General features: G+C 55.5%; 2 protein-coding genes across 12 annotated transcripts; one reads left to right on the forward strand and one right to left on the reverse strand.

The window, feature by feature from the left end:
- The first annotated feature begins 1,049 nt into the window (after window positions 1-1,049).
- Ogg1 (8-oxoguanine DNA glycosylase) lies at window positions 1,050-6,062 on the forward strand. Of its 6 annotated transcripts, none has more exons than XM_013146320.3 (7): window positions 1,050-1,190; window positions 1,853-1,960; window positions 2,234-2,481; window positions 2,903-3,082; window positions 4,227-4,408; window positions 5,212-5,362; window positions 5,465-6,062. In XM_013146320.3, the coding sequence occupies exons 2-7, from the start codon at window positions 1,854-1,856 to the stop codon at window positions 5,803-5,805; spliced, it is 1,209 nt and encodes a 402-aa protein (XP_013001774.1). In that variant the 5' UTR covers window positions 1,050-1,190; window position 1,853; the 3' UTR covers window positions 5,806-6,062. The 6 variants fall into 6 exon arrangements, with proteins under 6 accessions (XP_013001774.1, XP_013001775.1, XP_005001153.1 ...); XM_013146321.3 differs by lacking the exon at window positions 1,050-1,190 and having other exon boundaries at window positions 1,705-1,960; window positions 5,465-5,514; window positions 5,728-6,062; XM_005001096.4 differs by lacking the exon at window positions 1,050-1,190 and having other exon boundaries at window positions 1,705-1,960.
- On the reverse strand, window positions 5,997-16,127 carry Camk1 (calcium/calmodulin dependent protein kinase I). Of its 6 annotated transcripts, none has more exons than XM_063225223.1 (12): window positions 15,989-16,126; window positions 13,862-13,976; window positions 11,623-11,754; window positions 10,488-10,562; window positions 10,271-10,409; window positions 9,442-9,613; window positions 9,273-9,348; window positions 8,402-8,514; window positions 7,812-7,890; window positions 7,636-7,723; window positions 6,360-6,477; window positions 5,997-6,271 (listed from the first exon to the last, which is right to left on the reverse strand). In XM_063225223.1, the coding sequence occupies exons 2-12, from the start codon at window positions 13,942-13,944 to the stop codon at window positions 6,186-6,188; spliced, it is 1,161 nt and encodes a 386-aa protein (XP_063081293.1). In that variant the 5' UTR covers window positions 13,945-13,976; window positions 15,989-16,126; the 3' UTR covers window positions 5,997-6,185. The 6 variants fall into 6 exon arrangements, with proteins under 6 accessions (XP_063081293.1, XP_063081294.1, XP_063081295.1 ...); XM_063225224.1 differs by having other exon boundaries at window positions 5,997-6,268; window positions 15,989-16,124; XM_063225225.1 differs by having other exon boundaries at window positions 9,442-9,568; window positions 15,989-16,123.
- Window positions 16,128-17,079: the final 952 nt, after the last annotated feature.

The raw sequence follows: 17,079 nt of genomic DNA on the forward strand, positions 1-17,079 counted from the left end.
TCTTGCCTTCTACCAGCCCTCAAAGAGGGGGTTGTGCCCAGGGATAGTATGTAATTGGGCCCAAGTGGTTGCTCACTGCTATGCACTAGTTTATAAGACACAACAGCAAGGTATGGTGGTGCACACCTGTAATCCCAGCATGCTGACAGCTTGTGGCAGGAGGATTCCAAGTGTGAGTGCACTGTGGACAATTTCGACCTTAGCTCGGGGTACAGTTCAATGTGAAATACCTGGCTTTAATCCACCAAAAAAAATAATGATGAAAGTTCCATTTCCCACCGGTTTACAGCGGCAGGTCTGATGCTAGTACCTGTAAGTAAAGTGGTTTCATCTGACACCTACAGTACCTATGCAGTTGTTAATAGGTAGAGTATCTTCACAAAGATCCTGAGGTCAGGGGCTGGGGATTTAGCTCAGCGGCATAAGCGCCTGCCTTGCAAGCAGGCAGTCCTGAGTTCGATCCCTGGTACCGATAAAAAGGAAAAAGACAAAAAAAAAGATACTGAGGTTTGCAAAAGTTCAGTAACAACTAGGAATTCCAAGTGCTAAGATACGAGCTCAGTAGCCGAGTTCTCTGCTAGAAGCCTGGCCCAAGCCCTTCAGTCACTGTAGCAGCTCTTCCCTCTGCTTCACTGCAGAGACAGCGGGCATATGGAGCATCGCTTTCATTTCACCAACTGTCATTTGCAGTCCAACCAGTAATTGTTGCAGGAATGCCACCCAAGTAAAAGGACTAGGTGCCTGTGAGGTACCTTGCTGTACATGGGACAGTCACGGATAGATATGGTCGTCCAAGACCTTGTAGCCACTAAGGAATAAAACTGAGGCAATGACCCTATCGGCTTAATGCTGATGCTCGGCATGCCCTGCTAGCGGCTGCGCCCTGTGCATGATGTGCAGGTAAAGCAGATCTGGCCTTTTAACAACGTGCAATCCAATCACTTAGCTACCAGTGGCCCCAGATCACTATGCTAGAGGGTGAAAGATGTCCCAGAGTCCTGTTCCGAGTCACGTCTCCTCCGATCTTTGCTTTTACTCAGGCTCTTCCTGCAAGCCAGAAACATCACCTCTTCCGGTGGGCTACCTCCGGCCACACATGCGTACTCGGATGCAGTGGCCGCCCGGCTGCGCCTCCCGGAGCCAGCCTGCGCCTGGCACTACGAGTCCCTCCGCTGAGTCGGGGCCACCGGGTGAGGACAGATGTAAAGTCTGGGAAGGGGTTGGGCAGCCGCCGTGAGAGCTCGAGGATAAATCCTGCGGAGACGCTTGTGGAGACTCCGGGGGCGCCCAGGGGCCGGAACCGGGTTGGGCTTCCAGCCTGGCGACCTGGCAGGAGGCAGGCGGAGGTCGCGCTAGGGGAGGGTGTGGCGCCAAGAGGGCCACCCCGAGGGGTCCAAGGCCCAGCGGGTCACTGGGCAGAAACCAGCCGGGAGGACAGCGGGGTCGGCGCGACGCTGAGGAAGGCCGCCCACCCGCGCAGGGCCACGCCCGGCCCGCCCCCCGTCGGCGCCGCCTCGCCTCGGACTGGCTGCCGCCGCGGGGAGAGAGCGGCGCCTGCGCTCCACTTCCGGCACGACGGGCCGCGGGCGCTCCGCGCGCTGCTGGGTCTAGGCCGCTCGGAGCCGCGCTTCTGGGGCTGGGAGGGCTCGTCAGAGGGCCCGACCCGACCGGCGGAAGGGCGGAGGGACGAGCGAGAGGGGCGAGGCTGGGGGCCTGCGGGGCCGGTGCACGGGCGGGCCTCGCGGGCAAGGGCGGGGCGTGGCCACGCTGTGGGCGGAGCCTTGGGCGGCCGGAGGATCCGGAGTGGACGGGGCTTGTGTTGCAACCCTAGCACGCTTCCTTCGACCTGCAGTATGAAGCACAGGACGCTCGCCTGCAGCCCGGCCCTCTGGGCCTCTATCCCATGTCCACGCGCGGAGCTGTGCCTGGACCTGGTGTTAGCTTCTGGACAGTCCTTCCGGTGAGTGGTTTCATCTGAGGGGCCCCTCCCCAGCTTTGTGCTGCTGTCCAAGGGGCAGAGGAATGTTGGGGATGACAGAGAATGCACCTTTAGATTTAGAAAAGGAAATAAGCACTGCTTTGTCCAATGGAGGTGGTAAGTCTGCAGGGCTGTGAGGACAGGTTACTTGGTAATTAGTAGGTCAGCTTTGTAAACGAGGCATCAGAGGGACGAGAGGGACCCAAAGGGTGAAGGAAGGGAAGCAGTGTGAGGCCCATCTGCACCCGGGCGCAGGTGGAGAGAGCAGAGCCCTGCACACTGGAGCGGCGTGCTGGCCGGCCAGGTGTGGACACTGACGCAGACCGAGGAGCAGCTGCACTGCACTGTGTACCGCGGGAACAAGGGCTGGCTCGGCAGACCCACCCCAGAGGAGCTGGAGACCGTGTGCAAGTACTTCCAGCTGGATGTCAGCTTGGCCCAGCTGTACAAAGACTGGGGTGCCGTGGACTCCCACTTCCAGGAGGTGGCTCGGAAATTCCAAGGTGAGGACACTGCCGAGTGGAGGTCCGGGTACTTGTACATTGGTTATTTGGCTGTGACTCTATAAAAATGGGTCTTCTCTCTGCTTCATAGGATTTATGAGGAATAAAGGAGCCGAAAATAGTGCCTGGCACTTGTTATCATCATATTGATCACTATTATGAAATGATGGGGCCTAATCTTGGTAGTGTGGCCTGGAGCGGCTAACTTTATTCATTTTGTAAAGACGTAAGAGCATCCAGTATATGACTGGTGATAGAGCAGGACACAAACCTCTGCCTTCATGGTGCTTTCATTGTGACTCTTATCAGTGAAATGGGACAGCGATGTAGACCTCGTAAGTGCCACAAGAATGAGCGGTCTGGCATTGCTTTCTGTAGCAGTGCTGTCCCTCAGTATCCTGGGGCCCCCTCTGGTCCTCAGGGGTACGAGTGTTGCGCCAGGACCCCATCGAATGCCTTTTCTCCTTCATCTGTTCCTCCAACAACAACATCGCCCGCATCACCGGCATGGTGGAACGGCTCTGCCAGGCCCTCGGCCCTCGGCTTGTCCAGCTCGACGGTGTCTCCTACCATGGCTTTCCCAGCCTGCAGGCCCTAGCTGGTGAGTAGGTGGAGCCCTTAGCCCTGAGCTCCCTCGTCACCATCTGCCACTTGCCCCAGTACTGCCCCTGTCCAGAACCACCCTGCCCAGTCTGCACAGCCCATCATGCTTGCCCTCATGTCTGAGTATAGCTGCTCATCAGTAGCTCCAGTGCCTCATCAAAGAAAGCATCTGAGTGTACTGCTCAGTAGTTTGAGGGTCAGTACATGTGTTATGGGGACAGGCTGCGTCCCAGCTCTGTCTCTGCCTCAGCTCCATGCTGCAGTGGCTATGTCCGTGAAATGAAGATAATAGCATCCATTTGTTACAGCTGTCATGAGGTACAGTAAAAGGAGACGTGTCTGACACCTAGCAGGGTGCTTACCCCACAGGAAGTATGTGGAAAATTCAAGCTGGTGTCACTATAATAAAACAGTTTTTCACCCAAAGCACTTGTATGCTGTGAACAGCACAGTTACACAGAGGCACAGATATCAGCTGGCACATATAAGAACCACACAAGGCAAAGCACTTGAGGACTGCACAGCAAGGAGCTAGCCCACCTCAAAAACACATTTTTTTTTGACGCTCAGACATAAGGGTAAGGCATGATGGACGAGCAGACCAGGCAGGGCACTTAGGCAAAACAGCATTGTCATTGGGGTTCTTGAGAAAAATAAGCATGATAACACGCCTATGCACTTTGCCAGTGTGCGGTACCAGCACTTACTAAGGGAAGCTGTTAGGGCTGGGGATGTGGCTCAGTGTTAGAGTCCTTCCTTGCATGCACGAGGCCCTAGCTTTGATCTCCAGCACTATAAAAAATAATAATAATAGAAACTTTTGATCACTAAGATCATGGCTATGAACAATCTTGGGAAAAGTTAAGGAACTTGCCAGGTATGGTACTGCACACTTGTGATGCCAGTGTTTGGGAGGCTGATGTTCAAGATCATTCTGGACTACACAGCAAGATCCTCTCTGCCTCTGTCTGTCTGTCTGTCTGTCTCTCACACACATACACATACACTCACAGCCCTTAACCTTTTACTCTGTCATACAAGAGCCTCCTGTGCCCTGGGGGTGTGGGGTGGGAATTTAGGGAATGGGTACCTGTGGGACGTGTGCCTCACACACCTAAGCCCTGCGCTTACCCACTGCACAGGGCCAGAGGTGGAGGCTTGCCTTAGGAAGCTGGGCCTGGGCTACCGGGCCCGCTACGTGAGTGCCAGCGCCCGAGCCATCCTGGAAGAACGGGGTGGGCCAGCCTGGCTGCAGCAGCTTCAAGTGGCCCCCTACGAGGAGGCCCACAAGGCCCTCTGCACCCTCCCTGGGGTGGGCACCAAGGTGAGTCCCAAGGAGCTGGAGGTAATCCCGTGAGAAGCAGAGGGGAGGCTGGTGGATGCCTGGCTTCTGGAGGCAGAGCCAGGAGGAAAAAGGATACAAACATGTTCTGAGGGAAAAGAGCAGAGTGCAGAAAAACTTGAAAGTGAATATTTAATGATGTTTTAGAAAGCCCATTTGTGTAGGCAAATTATATGTGCTGCTGTCTTATGCAGAAATTACCAAGGGGAACTGTAGGGAAGTTCACAGTGGCTACTTTTGGGGAGAAAAACTTTTCATTTCCTCCTTTTCTTGAAATTATGTCCTTAAAGAACATTTTGTTCGGGGATTTAATTCAGTGGTGTAAGCACCTGCCTTGCACGCACACCGTCCATGAGTTCGATCCCCGGTACCAAAAAAAAAGAATGTCTTGTTCATTGTAAGTTAACTGACAGTAAGATGATTGGAAGTTGGGAATTATTTTGTTCTTCTTTATTCTTCTCTGCAGCTTAAAAAATGAATTTTCATTAAAGAGGCTTTTTAATAGACCCTGGGTGCAGGCCTGATGCTAATCTTGGTACTGCCTGTTCCCAGTAATGTGACTGGGCCCTTTCAAAGCCTCCATTTTCTTGTCTGCTCTCCCTGACGATGAGAGCATGTTGAAGCCCAGGTTGGAGGGTGTTTAGTGGCAGCTCTTAGAGCACCACGAGAGTGCTTAACGGGTGATGTATACTGCTGGAGAACACAGAGCAGTAGTAACCTCAGAGTCAGGAAGCACGGCTGGCTGGGTCCTGCTGCCCTCCATACTGTACATCTGTCTCTCCAAGGTGGCTGACTGCATCTGCCTCATGGCTCTAGACAAACCGCAGGCTGTGCCTGTGGACGTCCACATGTGGCAGATTGCCCAGCATGACTACAGCTGGCACCCCAGCATGTCCTGGGCCAAGGGCCCAAGTCCCAAGGCCAACAAGGAACTGGGTGAGAAGGGGCGTGCTGGGCACTGAGCAGGGGTCAAAGAAATTTCCCACTCTTCCTCCAGCCCTGGGGCCAATTCATGCAGCTTCCTTGCTTCTGATTTAGGGGACTTCTTCCGGTGCCTGTGGGGACCTTACGCTGGCTGGGCCCAAGCAGTGAGTGTGCCTAGGTTCCCCTGGTCTCCAGCCCAGTCCCTAAAGGAGTCTCCAGTCACGACCCATGGACTGTGCCCCTGCTCCAGTGACCCTAAAGCACTCTCCAGCCTCCCCTCCCCTGACCCTTGCAGCTGTGCCCCCTCTTGCTGTCACCAGCTCCAACAGCCCTGCCCAGGATATCCGCCTTCCCACAGCCGCCTCCTGCCCCTACAGGTGCTCTTCTGTGCTGACCTGCGCCGACCCCACCACCACGCTCCGGAGCCGCCAGCAAAGCTTAAGAGAGCACTCTAGAGATCGAGCATAGTGGGGCCCTGGACAAAGAAATTCTCCAGAAGGCTTTCCTGTCAGTCAACACCCCGTCCCCCACCCACCCTGTCTCAGGTCAGGAAGGGATCCCTGCAACTACCTCAGGGGCCAGGCACCCCCAAATCGTCCATTTGCACAACAAGGTGGGGTGGGAAGAGACTGGGAAGGCAGAGCTGTCTGGTTTTATCTTCTTCCCTTTATTATAAGAAGGAACAATAAAATAGAAATATTTATATGGAAAATGTGATGCGTGAGAGGGCGGGGGTACAGAAGGCATGGGGCAGAGTGTCTCCCCAGTTCAAGGAGAAAGGGGAGCAGGCTGCCCCCAGCCCTTTCCATGGAGGAAACCTGGCGCCAACTAGGGCCTAATGCTGGGGTGGCAGTGTAGGGGACAGCTCTGGGCCTGGCTCCACACAGCAGTCTCGACAGCAGTAGCCAGCTGCCGGCCCTGCTTTGGAGAGAGCAGAGCTGGCTGTGGCAGGCCGCCTCTCAGGCCCAGGCCTCTTCCCAGCCCACCCCTCCACAGACCTGGTCCTCACCTCCCGCCGGGGATGTCAGCAGCTCCCCGTGGCTCGCCAGGTGGCCGTGCCCCTCCTGGCTGGTGCCCAGCTGCAGCTTCCGCATGTGCCGCACCACAGCTGTGGCATTGAAGGCTTGCTGTGGGGACAGGGGAGAGGGGAGGAGAAGCTGGCAGGCCAGGCCGGGCTCTCAACGGGATCCTGCTCTCTTCATTTGGGTTATGCAGTGGTGCTGCGGAAAGCACCCAAACCTCTGCACGCCTGTTAAGTTAAACTTGGTCACACTTTCACGATCACACGCTGATATGCCCACAGCTTGCTGTTCCAAACTGCACAGCAGCATCAGGCAGTGTGCAAAGCACTCGAATGGTAACTTGTTTAATCCACACACAACCCTCAGGCAAGCACTGTTAAGAGTTTCAGAGGAAGAAACTGAGCTGCAGAAATGTTAAATAATTTACGTGTGTGTGTGTGTGTGTGTGAGTGATTTTCTATTCAGTTTATCCCTGAGAGGTCACATTTACCACATCCAAAACTACAGTCATCCTCTCCAGACGCATTTCTGCTCCTGGGATGACTGTCCAGAGTGATGGTCCTGCTGTCCTCCGGTCCCTGAGCAGGTGCCTCCCGCTCCTCGTCCACTGCAGCACTTCTGTGCTCCGCTTCCTCAGGCTGTCCTGTCCTCACCCACTGTCTGTCTTGCTGCTGCTCTGGGAGGCTGGTGTCTCTCTCCTGCATCTCTGCCCCAGCCCCTCTCGGGGTCTCCCACGGTTCATGCCACTGCTGTCTGTACCCTGAGAGCCCCTTCCAAAGGGCAGACTCCTGCCTCGAATCGTCCTGGGACTCCTCAACATCCCAGCATCAAGTTGGTGCTCCCCTGTGGCTTCGAGACCTGAGCCACTGGCCCAGCCGCGCTTCTCCAGCTGGGGTGCTGCTGCTCAAGGCCGTTACGGCTCCCACCAGCACGTCCTGAGAAGCCACACAGGCCCCTGCTCTGTGAACCTTTGCACTGCTGCTCTCTCTGCCTGGCTAATCCCTGCTTGGCCCACAGGTCTGCCCCGTAGGCTGGGTCAGTCGCTGCCTCCTGAAGAATAGGCTATGCCTTTAAACTTGAGGGTCTGGGACCCTCTCTCGAATTGAGTATCACACAGTGGTTATTAAATGAATGAACAAACACCTTGGGTCTTTTGGACAGCATCCCAGACTAGTAACTTCTGTCCAGCAGCTGTGCAGGCTGCCTGGCTGGTTGGGGGGTGGCCTGAGGAGGCTGGCTTGGGACACAGGGCCTTGGGCTCACCTTCCACTTGCTCTTGGCAAAGTTCTTCTTGATCTGCTCGCTCACCGACTGGTGGATATTCTTATCGAGAGCCGTATCTCCAGCAATCCTGAGGTGGGGGGACATGCAGGGTGCCTATGAGGACAGAACAGGCTGGGCCAGGCCACACCCAACCCATAGCATGCGGGGGCTCTCACCATGGGTGCTGCAAGGCCTGCTCACAGGTGAACCTCTTCTCTGGGTCCTTCTCCATCAAATGCCGGATGAAATCTTTGGCTGAACCCCAAGATAAAAGCAAAGATACAGCAGGTCAGTGCCTGTGAACACCCAACACAGTACTCACTCCCCAGGGCAGCACTGCACACACCAAGACAGAGGCCAGATCTGCCTGTGCAGCACCCTGTCTTGTTCTAGGGCCCCCACCCCAACTCAAAGTCCTCTCCCCTTCAGCATGGTCAAGATCACACGTATTCACAGTTGGTAACACCGCCACCGGAGTGCTTCTGAGGAGGGGACACAAATGGAAGGATAGAAATGTTTATGGCAGTGTTTTAGGCATTAGGGAGTCAATCGGGGGAGATATTTCCAAAAATACTATGTTTGAAGATTGGCTAACTGACTGACTGCCTATAGTTTCTCGGCCTGCACCCCAGCAGATGGGTGTCTGCTCTCAGCCCACTATCTGGGCTGGGGAATCGGAAGGAAGGCAGGCGGTGAGGATGCACCAGAGCAGATAAAGGACACACCACCAGCAGGGCCCAGGAGAGGAAGGTGAACCCCAAATTACCAGAGTCAGAGATATCGTCCCAGTAAGGAGAGTCAAACTCATACTCGGCCTTCAAAATCTGTTCAAAGAGTTTGGCATCGTTCTCGTCATAGAAGGGGGGGTAACCGCAGAGCCTGGGCGGGAGAAACTGGTCTCGTTTCCATTTCAGCGGCACCCTGGACTCTAGGCTCTAGCTCAGGGGCAGGACGGGGGAGAGGAGGGCCCACAGGAAGAGGGTCCCTTGCAGAAGCTGCTCCTGCCTCCTCAGCGACACTGCGCCCTGCCCGTAAGGGGGCTGAATCCAGGCCCTTTGCTCTGAGCTACATCCGCAGCCCTCTGTAATTTTCTTTTCTTTCAGAAACAAGGTCTCGCTAAGTTGCTAAGCTGCCTAGGTTGGGCTTGAACTGGCAATCTTCCTGCAGGCGCCACCACACGCGGCTTACTCCGGTCTTTTTGTTCCTCGATATTGCCACCATTTGCCATTCTTGGGGCCTCTGCCCCTGCCTAACCCCTTCTTCCCCCAAACTTCAAATGTCCAATTCCTCACTTCACTCAAGATGCCACTTCGCCGTCTCCAGAGTGCCGCCCTGGCCTACCTGGAACGGCATCCACCCCCTCCTACTCCTGCCCTGCATTTTTCTTCACAGCATTCATGTTATCTCTTGACAGCACTTTATAGATCAATCTACTTTCCAATTTCCTGCTTCCCTACTATAGTGTCAGCTCTCCAGGGCAGGCATGTGGTCTGCTAAGTCCTCAGCTGGACATAGTGCCCGAAACATAGTATCTACTGAATGAAGTGAGGGTAGTAATTAACAGGCAGATACAACTGTTGGGGGAGGTCGGGGAGACACTTGTGGAGCACGGTGCACCGGGCCATGCCCCCACTTACAGGATGTAGGCGATGACCCCAATGGACCAGCAGTCCACGGCCTTGTTGTAGGGTTTCTGGGCCAGCACTTCAGGGGCTATGGTAGAATGGGGACAGGGTGGTAACAAGTTTTTGCCTGCAGCTCCTGGTTCCTTCCCTGCCCACAGCCTTAGCCCAGGGCTCTCCGCACCCACGTAGCCAGGGGTCCCACAGGCTGTGGAGAGCACGCTGCCTGGATCTTCCATCTTGGAGAGGCCAAAGTCTGAGATCATGATCTTAGAGTCCTCATCCAGGCTGTAGTAGAGCAGATTCTCTGGCTTGGAGCGGGGAAGACGGGAAGCCACAGTCAGGGGCCGGCTTGCCTGGGAAACGGCGAACCCCAATAGCCACTGGCCAGCCAGATGGCTTCCATCTTGGCTGAAGGCAGAAGGAACTCAAGGAAGCTCTCAGCCAGGACAAGGGCCAGGGGAGGTGGGAGGAAATTCTCTGTAAGCCAGAGGAACCCTTTGGAACATCTCCGTGTGCCAGCACTGGCGGAGGGCCTGATGGGTTTCCTCCTCGCCACATCCCCTGCCGGCCGGAAGAAGCCCATTTCCAGGTGAGAGGCCAGGTGACCTGCCTGAGTGTTCGGCCAAGCAAGGACCATGCCGACACAGTACTGTGTCCGACGCAGGACCGTGCTTACTGCACACAGCAAGACAGGCCAGAGTCAAACACAGAGCTGGTCACCTCCTGGACCAGACTGAGACTGCCACACATGCCCCATCCCTGCCTGGGAGCAGATTTCAGGCCTCCCTGCTTATGCTTTGCTGTCCTGACCAAGGCTGTCTACAAAGAGCAAGGGGAATTTACATGATAGAAAAGCACACGACACCTTACCTAGTAAAATTACAGTACCAGTCCCTAATCTGAAATGGCGAGCAGTGCTTCAGGGCACTTTGCAGGTGGCTGGTCATGGCTCCACAGTAAGCAGTGAGGTGTTCACAGAAGTCCCACCCGGGGCACCCTGTGAGCCCCACCTTGAGATCTCGGTGGACGATGCCCAAGTCGTGCAGGTACTTGACGGCATCCAGCACCTGGAAAATGAGGCGGCTGGCGTCGCGCTCCGTGTAGAAGCCTTTTTCTACGATGCGGTCAAACAGCTCCCCACCTGACACCCTGTAGCAGGGAACAGACGGTGTGGCCAGGGGATAATGGGAGCAGGGGTGGGGGGTAAGGGGCAGCAGTGCTACTCACAGCTGCATGATAAGGTAGAGGTGGCCGCCACTCTCATAGATGTCGTCCAGGGCCACGATGTTGGGGTGCTTGATCCTGAAAAGAGAAACGAGTACTGCCCAGCCACCACCCCAGTGCCTGCACCCCTGGCGAGACAAACCGTGGATCTGGCACCACCAGAAAAAGATGATTTATAGGATGAATTAGTTTCTTGGAAGGTAAAGAGAAAGGAGCAGTCAGGGCTCTGACAGCATGCAGGCCTAGGTCCACATCCTGGTTTTGTAAGACGCTACGTGCACCAGCCTTTTTGCACAATAGCCCCAGTGGACAGCAGGTACCTAAGACCTGTGTTACACCTATGTCAGCCTGCACCCCAAAGGTCAGCCATGCACCCTGAGCCTTCTCTGCTCATCACCATCTCTCCAGTGTGTAGTACGGGTGTGCAGTAATGCTCACTGAGCCAAATGTGGGTTTTGCCTTAGTTTTGTCATCTCTAAAATGCAGCCAGGGACAGGACTTCTTCCCAGGGCACAGGTGGCACAGGTGAGCTGCCTGGGGCAGTCAACACTCAGTGGACAGACCAGTAAGGGAGACTGATCTTGGAGAGGAAACCGTGGCTCTGGGCAAGTCCCTGGTTCTCTCTGGGCCTTGTTCTCCCACTTTCACTCCGTGATAGTTGAGATGATCATTTCTCTCCTGTCTGGGGTAGCTGGGAAGCTCAGGGGAGAGAACGGAAGTGAAGGTTCTCTACAAGCTTTCCAGTGTGAGCCAGACGTTGCAATTAGGGGCAGCAGGGTCAGCAGACACATCTCTGCCGCATGTGTGAATGTGTGGGCAGAAACTGAAGCAGGTCTAGATATAGCAGTGGCTGAGGCATGGGTTCAAACCATGCTTGAGGGTTGACCTTGGACCTGATTGAGCAGATCAGCCCACTGGAAATAAATCCTGGCACATCAGTTGAATCTCCCTTGTTAGCTGTTGTCCCAGCCACTCAAAATAATTGTTCCCATACTCCTGTCAAGTGGAGGTCTTATCTCTATTTTATAAATGAGACCACAAGGACCAGAGAGCTTAAATAGTTTGTCCAAAGCAGGAGAAGGGCAGAAGGGGTCGAGGCAAAGTCAGTCTGGGTCCAGACTGGCTGTGGCTGACGCACTTGTGTAGAACAGCGATCTCGTTCTCCATGCTGCCCTCCTTGCCCTCCAGGGCCTTCTTGGCAATGCACTTGATGGCCACTAGCTTCTGGGTCCTCTTATCTTCTGCCAGGATGACCTCTGAGAAGGCACCCCTGCAGGGAAGAAGGTTCAGGAGGTGAGGACCGTGGTTGCCACATCCCTCAGCCTGACTCCACCCCTGTGGATTAGGTCAACACCTCTGGGTTAGGAAGTGTGATGAGTCTCCCCAAGCACCTGTCTACTGTCTACTCCAGTGGGGGCCACCAACCCAGAGGTGACCAACCATAGTTCATCCCCTTGCGGTGGGCACTGGCCATGTGATGCAGGGCCACCTACTGGCACTGTGAGAATGAGGCACTCTCTCCTGTGAAGTTGGTAGGATGCAAGCCTGGTGCAGAGGCAAAGCCTACTTGAGACTGAAGCCAACACAAAGGAAACCAGACCTGAAAAAGGGTCAAAGACCATTTCCGGACATCACGGGGGCCCTGGGTCCAACCAGGCCTGAAGTCTACCCTGAGCGTTTAGATAATACATGTGACTGATTCATCCTTTTCCTGCCAAAGCCAATCTGGGTCACAGCTAATTTAATATCTTGCAAAATCCTGAAGAGCCATCATCATTGCCTGGGAACTTTTTAGAAATGTAGACTCTCAGCACATCAGACTTCCTAAATCAAAATCTACATTTGAGCAAGGCCCTCAGTTAGTATGTTCCCTGAAGTTTAGGAAACAGGCTTCTAGAAAGGAGCAAATAATTTCACTTACTCTAACTCACTGATTAAGAAGGATTGGCTAGGGTTTTCTTTTCCCATCTGTTTGCTTTCCCTTAGTGATATAAAGTCAAATCAGCCAGGTTGGTGTCTATGCCTATAATCCCAGCTACTAGAGAGTCAGAGACAAGAAGGACTTCAAGTTCAAGGCCAGTATGAGCAATTTAGAATACCCTGCCTCAAAATTTAAAAATATATTTTATAAATCTCAGTAGTAGAATACTTGCTTAGCATGTATGAGGATCTGGTTTCAATTTCCAGCGCCACAGACATTTTTGTAAAAAGTCATAAAGATGGCAAACGCAAAGTCCTGAGTTTGATTCATAAAAGTCATAATGAAAAGTATTCACTGTGGTATCACTTTAACCATCAGGGATCAGGAACAACTGCGTCACCACGGTACTGGTCTCCAGCTTTGGCTCTCCCCAGTCCACCTCCACATTGGCCGGTCTGATAGTCTGGAATTGAAGACCCACACTAGGTTTTGAATGTCTTCCTATGGCCAGGTGTGGTAGCCATGCCTACACTCCCAATGCTTGGGAGGCTGAGGCAAGAGGACTGCTGGGGGTTAATTCAAGGCCAGCCTGGGCTACATAGCAAGACCCTGTCTTGAAAGAAAACTGAAAAAAGCTTCCTATGGCCCACAGGAAAACACCCAGTCTTCTTAGCCTGGTTTTCAAAACCCTGCACACTCTGTTCCATCCCATCTCCATCTTAAGCCCTATCAGGCTCTGTACCTTTTCCTACATGTATCGTGCCTCTGACCCATCGCTTGTACAGTAGGTCGCAGCCCAGGAATTCCACAGCAGTACTGTATGAGACTGTCAGCTATGAACAAACCCAGCTCACGAAAATTCTCTTGGAATGGAACTCCCCGTTAGTCAGCTGGCACTTCCCGTTCTTTCCCTTCTGCCCGGGTGCCTCTTCCTCTCTGAAGGCCTCCGGTCCTTCAGCCCAGTTCTAATGCCCTTTCTCCAGGCTGTCTCAGCTCCACACAGGCCTCATCCCCAGCCCCAGCAGAGCACAGCACACACTCGTGTCACCTTCTGTGCTTCTGCCTTCCCCACACGTCCAGGGCCAACTTGATGGGCACAGACCACGTTTTAGTTGTTTCTGGATTCCCAGCACCAAGAACAGAGCCATGTCCAGCCTCAGTTTCCAAACCCAGGCTAGGAAGCCCAGGTCCTGCAGACGAGCTGGGTAAGTGGCCCTTTCATCCTCTGCTACTTCCTTCTCTTTGTTAGGAACGTCTGGCTGTGCAAAAGCAGCCCCTGACCCAACTACTGCCAGCCAGAAATGAAAAGCCTGGGTCAGTCTGGGCTGTGGCCTAGGCTGTAGAAACAGGAAGTGTTGACCAGCTAAGCAGAGGAAGCAGCACCTGGCCCTGGTCTCCCGGCGCCTCAGGAGTGAGGCTCTTCCCAATTCCATCCCCACCCTGCTCCAAGACTCACGTGCCCAGAACATCTCGGAAGTCATAGATGTCCCGAATGTTCTCCGCCTGCTTCCAGCTGGGGCCTTCCACTGCCCCCGGCATGGCCCACTGCTCCCTGGCCACAGCCAGGGCTCCTGAGGGGAAAGGAAGGAGGAGACTCAGCCAGGTCCAGCCTTCCCTCCAGAAATTAACCACATCCCCCATTCGGTCCTGCAACCTACACCAAAGACTCACCCCTGATCCATTCATTTAATAAAATCTTTTGACATTCATTCATTCTCCAGTTATGTGCTCATTCAAGAACATTCCTTCTGCAAATTCTTCGGCCCAGAGAAAAAGTATTTTCATGATGGCAACGTAATTTTTTTACTTAACAAAGTCATGCATTTCTTTATGTCTTTATTGACATTCGATTCCCAGTTACTCCTGCTCCAAATTCAGACACCCAAGGAAACCCTGCTCTCTGAGAGGACAGTAATGACACCCCAGAGCAGCCTGTGGGGGTACAGGGCCCTGGAAGATGCCCTGTCTCAGAGACTAGCAGTGTCCTAGCCTTACCCTGGGAATTGCTGGGGTGTCTTCTCTCCCCCTCCTCCTCCCTTCCCTGGCCTCTCGGAAATCAGGTTTCCGGCAGCTGGGGCTTCCAGCAATATCTCAGCCACGTTTTTAAATAGCTCCTTCTCACTGTTACCACAGCAACAACAGCCACAGCTGGAACTCCCCAGGCCTCTCCCTGCGGACTCCTCCTCTGGGTCCTGGCAGCTGAGTACTCTCACCCTGTCTTCCCTCCTTGTTTCATCCCACCCTGATTCTGCCTGTGAGGCCTCTGCTCATCCTGTAGGAAAGAATGAGCTCTCTCCCTACTTATCAGATGGGAAACGGGAAGACTGAGGTCAGAGGTGGGTAGGTGCCCAAATGACACCAGTGGGGGTTCCAGGCAACTTGGCTGAGGGCAGAGGCCATAGAAGAGCCATCCGCCCAGCTGGTCTTTCTAACTGGGGCCCCGTTGGGACAACACAGCCTCACAGCCCCATCAGGGGCCACAGAGGGCAAAGCCAAACACAGCCCAGCATGTTGCATGGCCTCTGGCTGGTTCTCCTTCACCGTCCCGGCCAGGAAGAGGGCCTGGTGTAGGACTCTTCCTTTGGGACTCGGCTCCAGGGCAGAAACTGACAAAGTGAGAAAGGAAACCTGATGGCAAGCTCCAGCAGCAGTCTCAGGGGCACCCACAGCCCCAGTAGACAGAACCCTTGTATTTCTACATACATCCCTGCACCAGAAACCCCCCAAGCCTCATCCACACCCCTGAACCCAGACACCTGCCTGCAGGACCTGTCTTGTATCCAGACAGTACATCACCTGCTCTCCTGTGCATACCTAGATGTCAGCATACATGTCCACACAGCCTCCCTAGGTACCCTAACCCTGACACCTGCCCCCAATGCCCCTCACTCAGACTTTTCTTCTCCTCCTTCTCCTCCTCCTCCTTCTTCTTCCTCTTCTTTTTTTTTTTGAAACAGAGTCTGGCTATGTAGTCCAGCCTGGCCTTGAACTCCCACCAGTCCTCCTGCCTCAGCCTTCTTGGTGCTGGGATCACCGGCCTGCACCACCATCCCGAGTTCTCACTCAGACTCTTACACTAAAAAGCACACATTCCAGCCAGGCGGCAAGGCTGTGCCAAGAGGATCACAAATTCAAGGCCAGGCTTCAGACCTTGCTGAAAAAAACAAAAAAGACAAAACCTACATCCATGCACACCTGCACAAAATGAGCAGAGCACATCCCTGTAAGCCAGGCATCCGGCTTGCTGCGCACCTGCCCCCATCCTGCTCCTCTCCTCTATGCCTCAAAGTCCCCTCTCCCCCGTCCCCCAAACCAAATCTCAACTTCTTACACACCCGATTCCATCACAGTGCAGGCTGACCCCCAGCCCCGTGAGACCTCAGCACCCTCAGCACCTGGTCACGGCATCCCCACGACGCCCCGCACCGGCCCCGCCCGGCCCGGCACCTACGCCCCGCCGACCTCCCGGGGCGCCCGCCCTGCGCCCCGCGCGGAGCGCCCGAGACCCCGGCCCGCCCGGCCCGCCGCCGCACCTGCTCCCCGCCCGGCCCCGCACCGCCGCCCGCCCGGCCCGGCAGCGAACCTGCAGTGCGCGCGGCGCGAGGTGGCGGTGTGCGCTCCGGCTCCGGCTCCGGCTCCGGCTCCGGCCGCGCTGATGTCAGCGGGGAGGAGTCTGCGCCGGCGGGCGGCGGGCGCGCAACCGCCTGCGGCCGGCGGGGTCCGGGAGGGGGCGCGTGCGGGCGGGACCCGAACTCGCGGCTCCGAGGGCCCGCCGCCCGCCCGCCCGCAGCTTCAGGGCGCACCGCCGCGCCCACCCCGGAGCCCCGAGGGCACTGGGCGCTGACTGGGCCCGGTGCAGGGCGAGGCCCCCAGGAGAAGGGCAGGGCCGAGCCGCCAGCCCCAGGAGTCCGGGCCGCTGGTCAGCTGAGGCCTGGGTCCGCAGACAGGCCGGGCCAGACCCCAGCCCGGCCCAGGAGGCGTGACGCCCGGAGGCCAGGGCGAGGGAGGCACCGGACACTGGAGGGAGGGAGCCAGAGGGCACCGAGGGCCGCGTGCCTGGGCCCGGCGGGGCCGGGGTGGGGTGGCCCCCGGGACGCACCCAACGAGGTCCCGCAGGCCGCCCGGGGGCCCTGGGCAGTGGCTCAGTGCTGGCCGCCCGGGGGCCCTGGGCAGTGGCTCAGTGCTGGCCCCAGGCGGGGACTGAGGAGGGATTGCCTCCAGCACCCCCTGGCCTCTCCCAGATTCCTGCACTTTGCAGGGAAAGTGGAGAGCACAGAGCTGGGCCCACGAAGGGACGGGCTCGGCCCCTTTGTTGTAGGAGGTCAGTTTATTACCCTCCTCTCAGGCCAAAGGGAAGCTGCTGAGGTGCATCATGCTTTACTAATGCCCAAGCCTGTGTTTCTTCACCTGGAAATGGGGATATTCGCGTCTAAAATTCTCTGGAGAATTTGACGGCCCATGGGAAGTGCTTAGCACACACTGCGAAATGTGAGAGCTAGACCAGCCTGAGCAACAGGAGGAGACTCCATCTTTAAAAACAAACAAACTTTCTCTGTTGCTGAAAACAAAAAAGTCAACTTGAGCAGTTTTTTTTCTTTTTCCTTTTTATCGGTACCGGGGATCAAACTAGCGACTGCCTGCTTGCAAGGCAGGCGCTTATGCTGCTGAGCTAAA

Source organism: Cavia porcellus, unplaced genomic scaffold (genome assembly GCF_034190915.1).
Source record: "Cavia porcellus strain 051 isolate PalLab524CR breed Dunkin Hartley unplaced genomic scaffold, mCavPor4.1 scaffold_15, whole genome shotgun sequence".
NCBI lineage: Eukaryota > Metazoa > Chordata > Mammalia > Rodentia > Caviidae > Cavia > Cavia porcellus.

What these genes read in the sequence shown, in the direction of transcription:
- Ogg1 (XM_013146320.3), top strand. Translation starts at nt 1,854, where the DNA reads ATGAAGCACAGGACGCTCGCCTGCAGCCCGGCCCTCTGGGCCTCTATC. An exon ending in CAGCCTGCAGGCCCTAGCTG is followed by an intron (nt 3,083 to 4,226) that starts GTGAGTAGGTGG and finishes CCCACTGCACAG; the next exon opens with GGCCAGAGGTGGAGGCTTGC. An exon ending in CAAGGCCAACAAGGAACTGG is followed by an intron (nt 5,363 to 5,464) that starts GTGAGAAGGGGC and finishes CTTCTGATTTAG; the next exon opens with GGGACTTCTTCCGGTGCCTG.
- Camk1 (XM_063225223.1), bottom strand. Translation starts at nt 13,944, where the DNA reads ATGCCGGGGGCAGTGGAAGGCCCCAGCTGGAAGCAGGCGGAGAACATT. An exon ending in TGGGACCCCTGGCTACGTGG is followed by an intron (nt 9,349 to 9,441) that starts GTGCGGAGAGCC and finishes ATTCTACCATAG; the next exon opens with CCCCTGAAGTGCTGGCCCAG. An exon ending in GGACGATATCTCTGACTCTG is followed by an intron (nt 7,891 to 8,401) that starts GTAATTTGGGGT and finishes CTTGGGGTTCAG; the next exon opens with CCAAAGATTTCATCCGGCAT.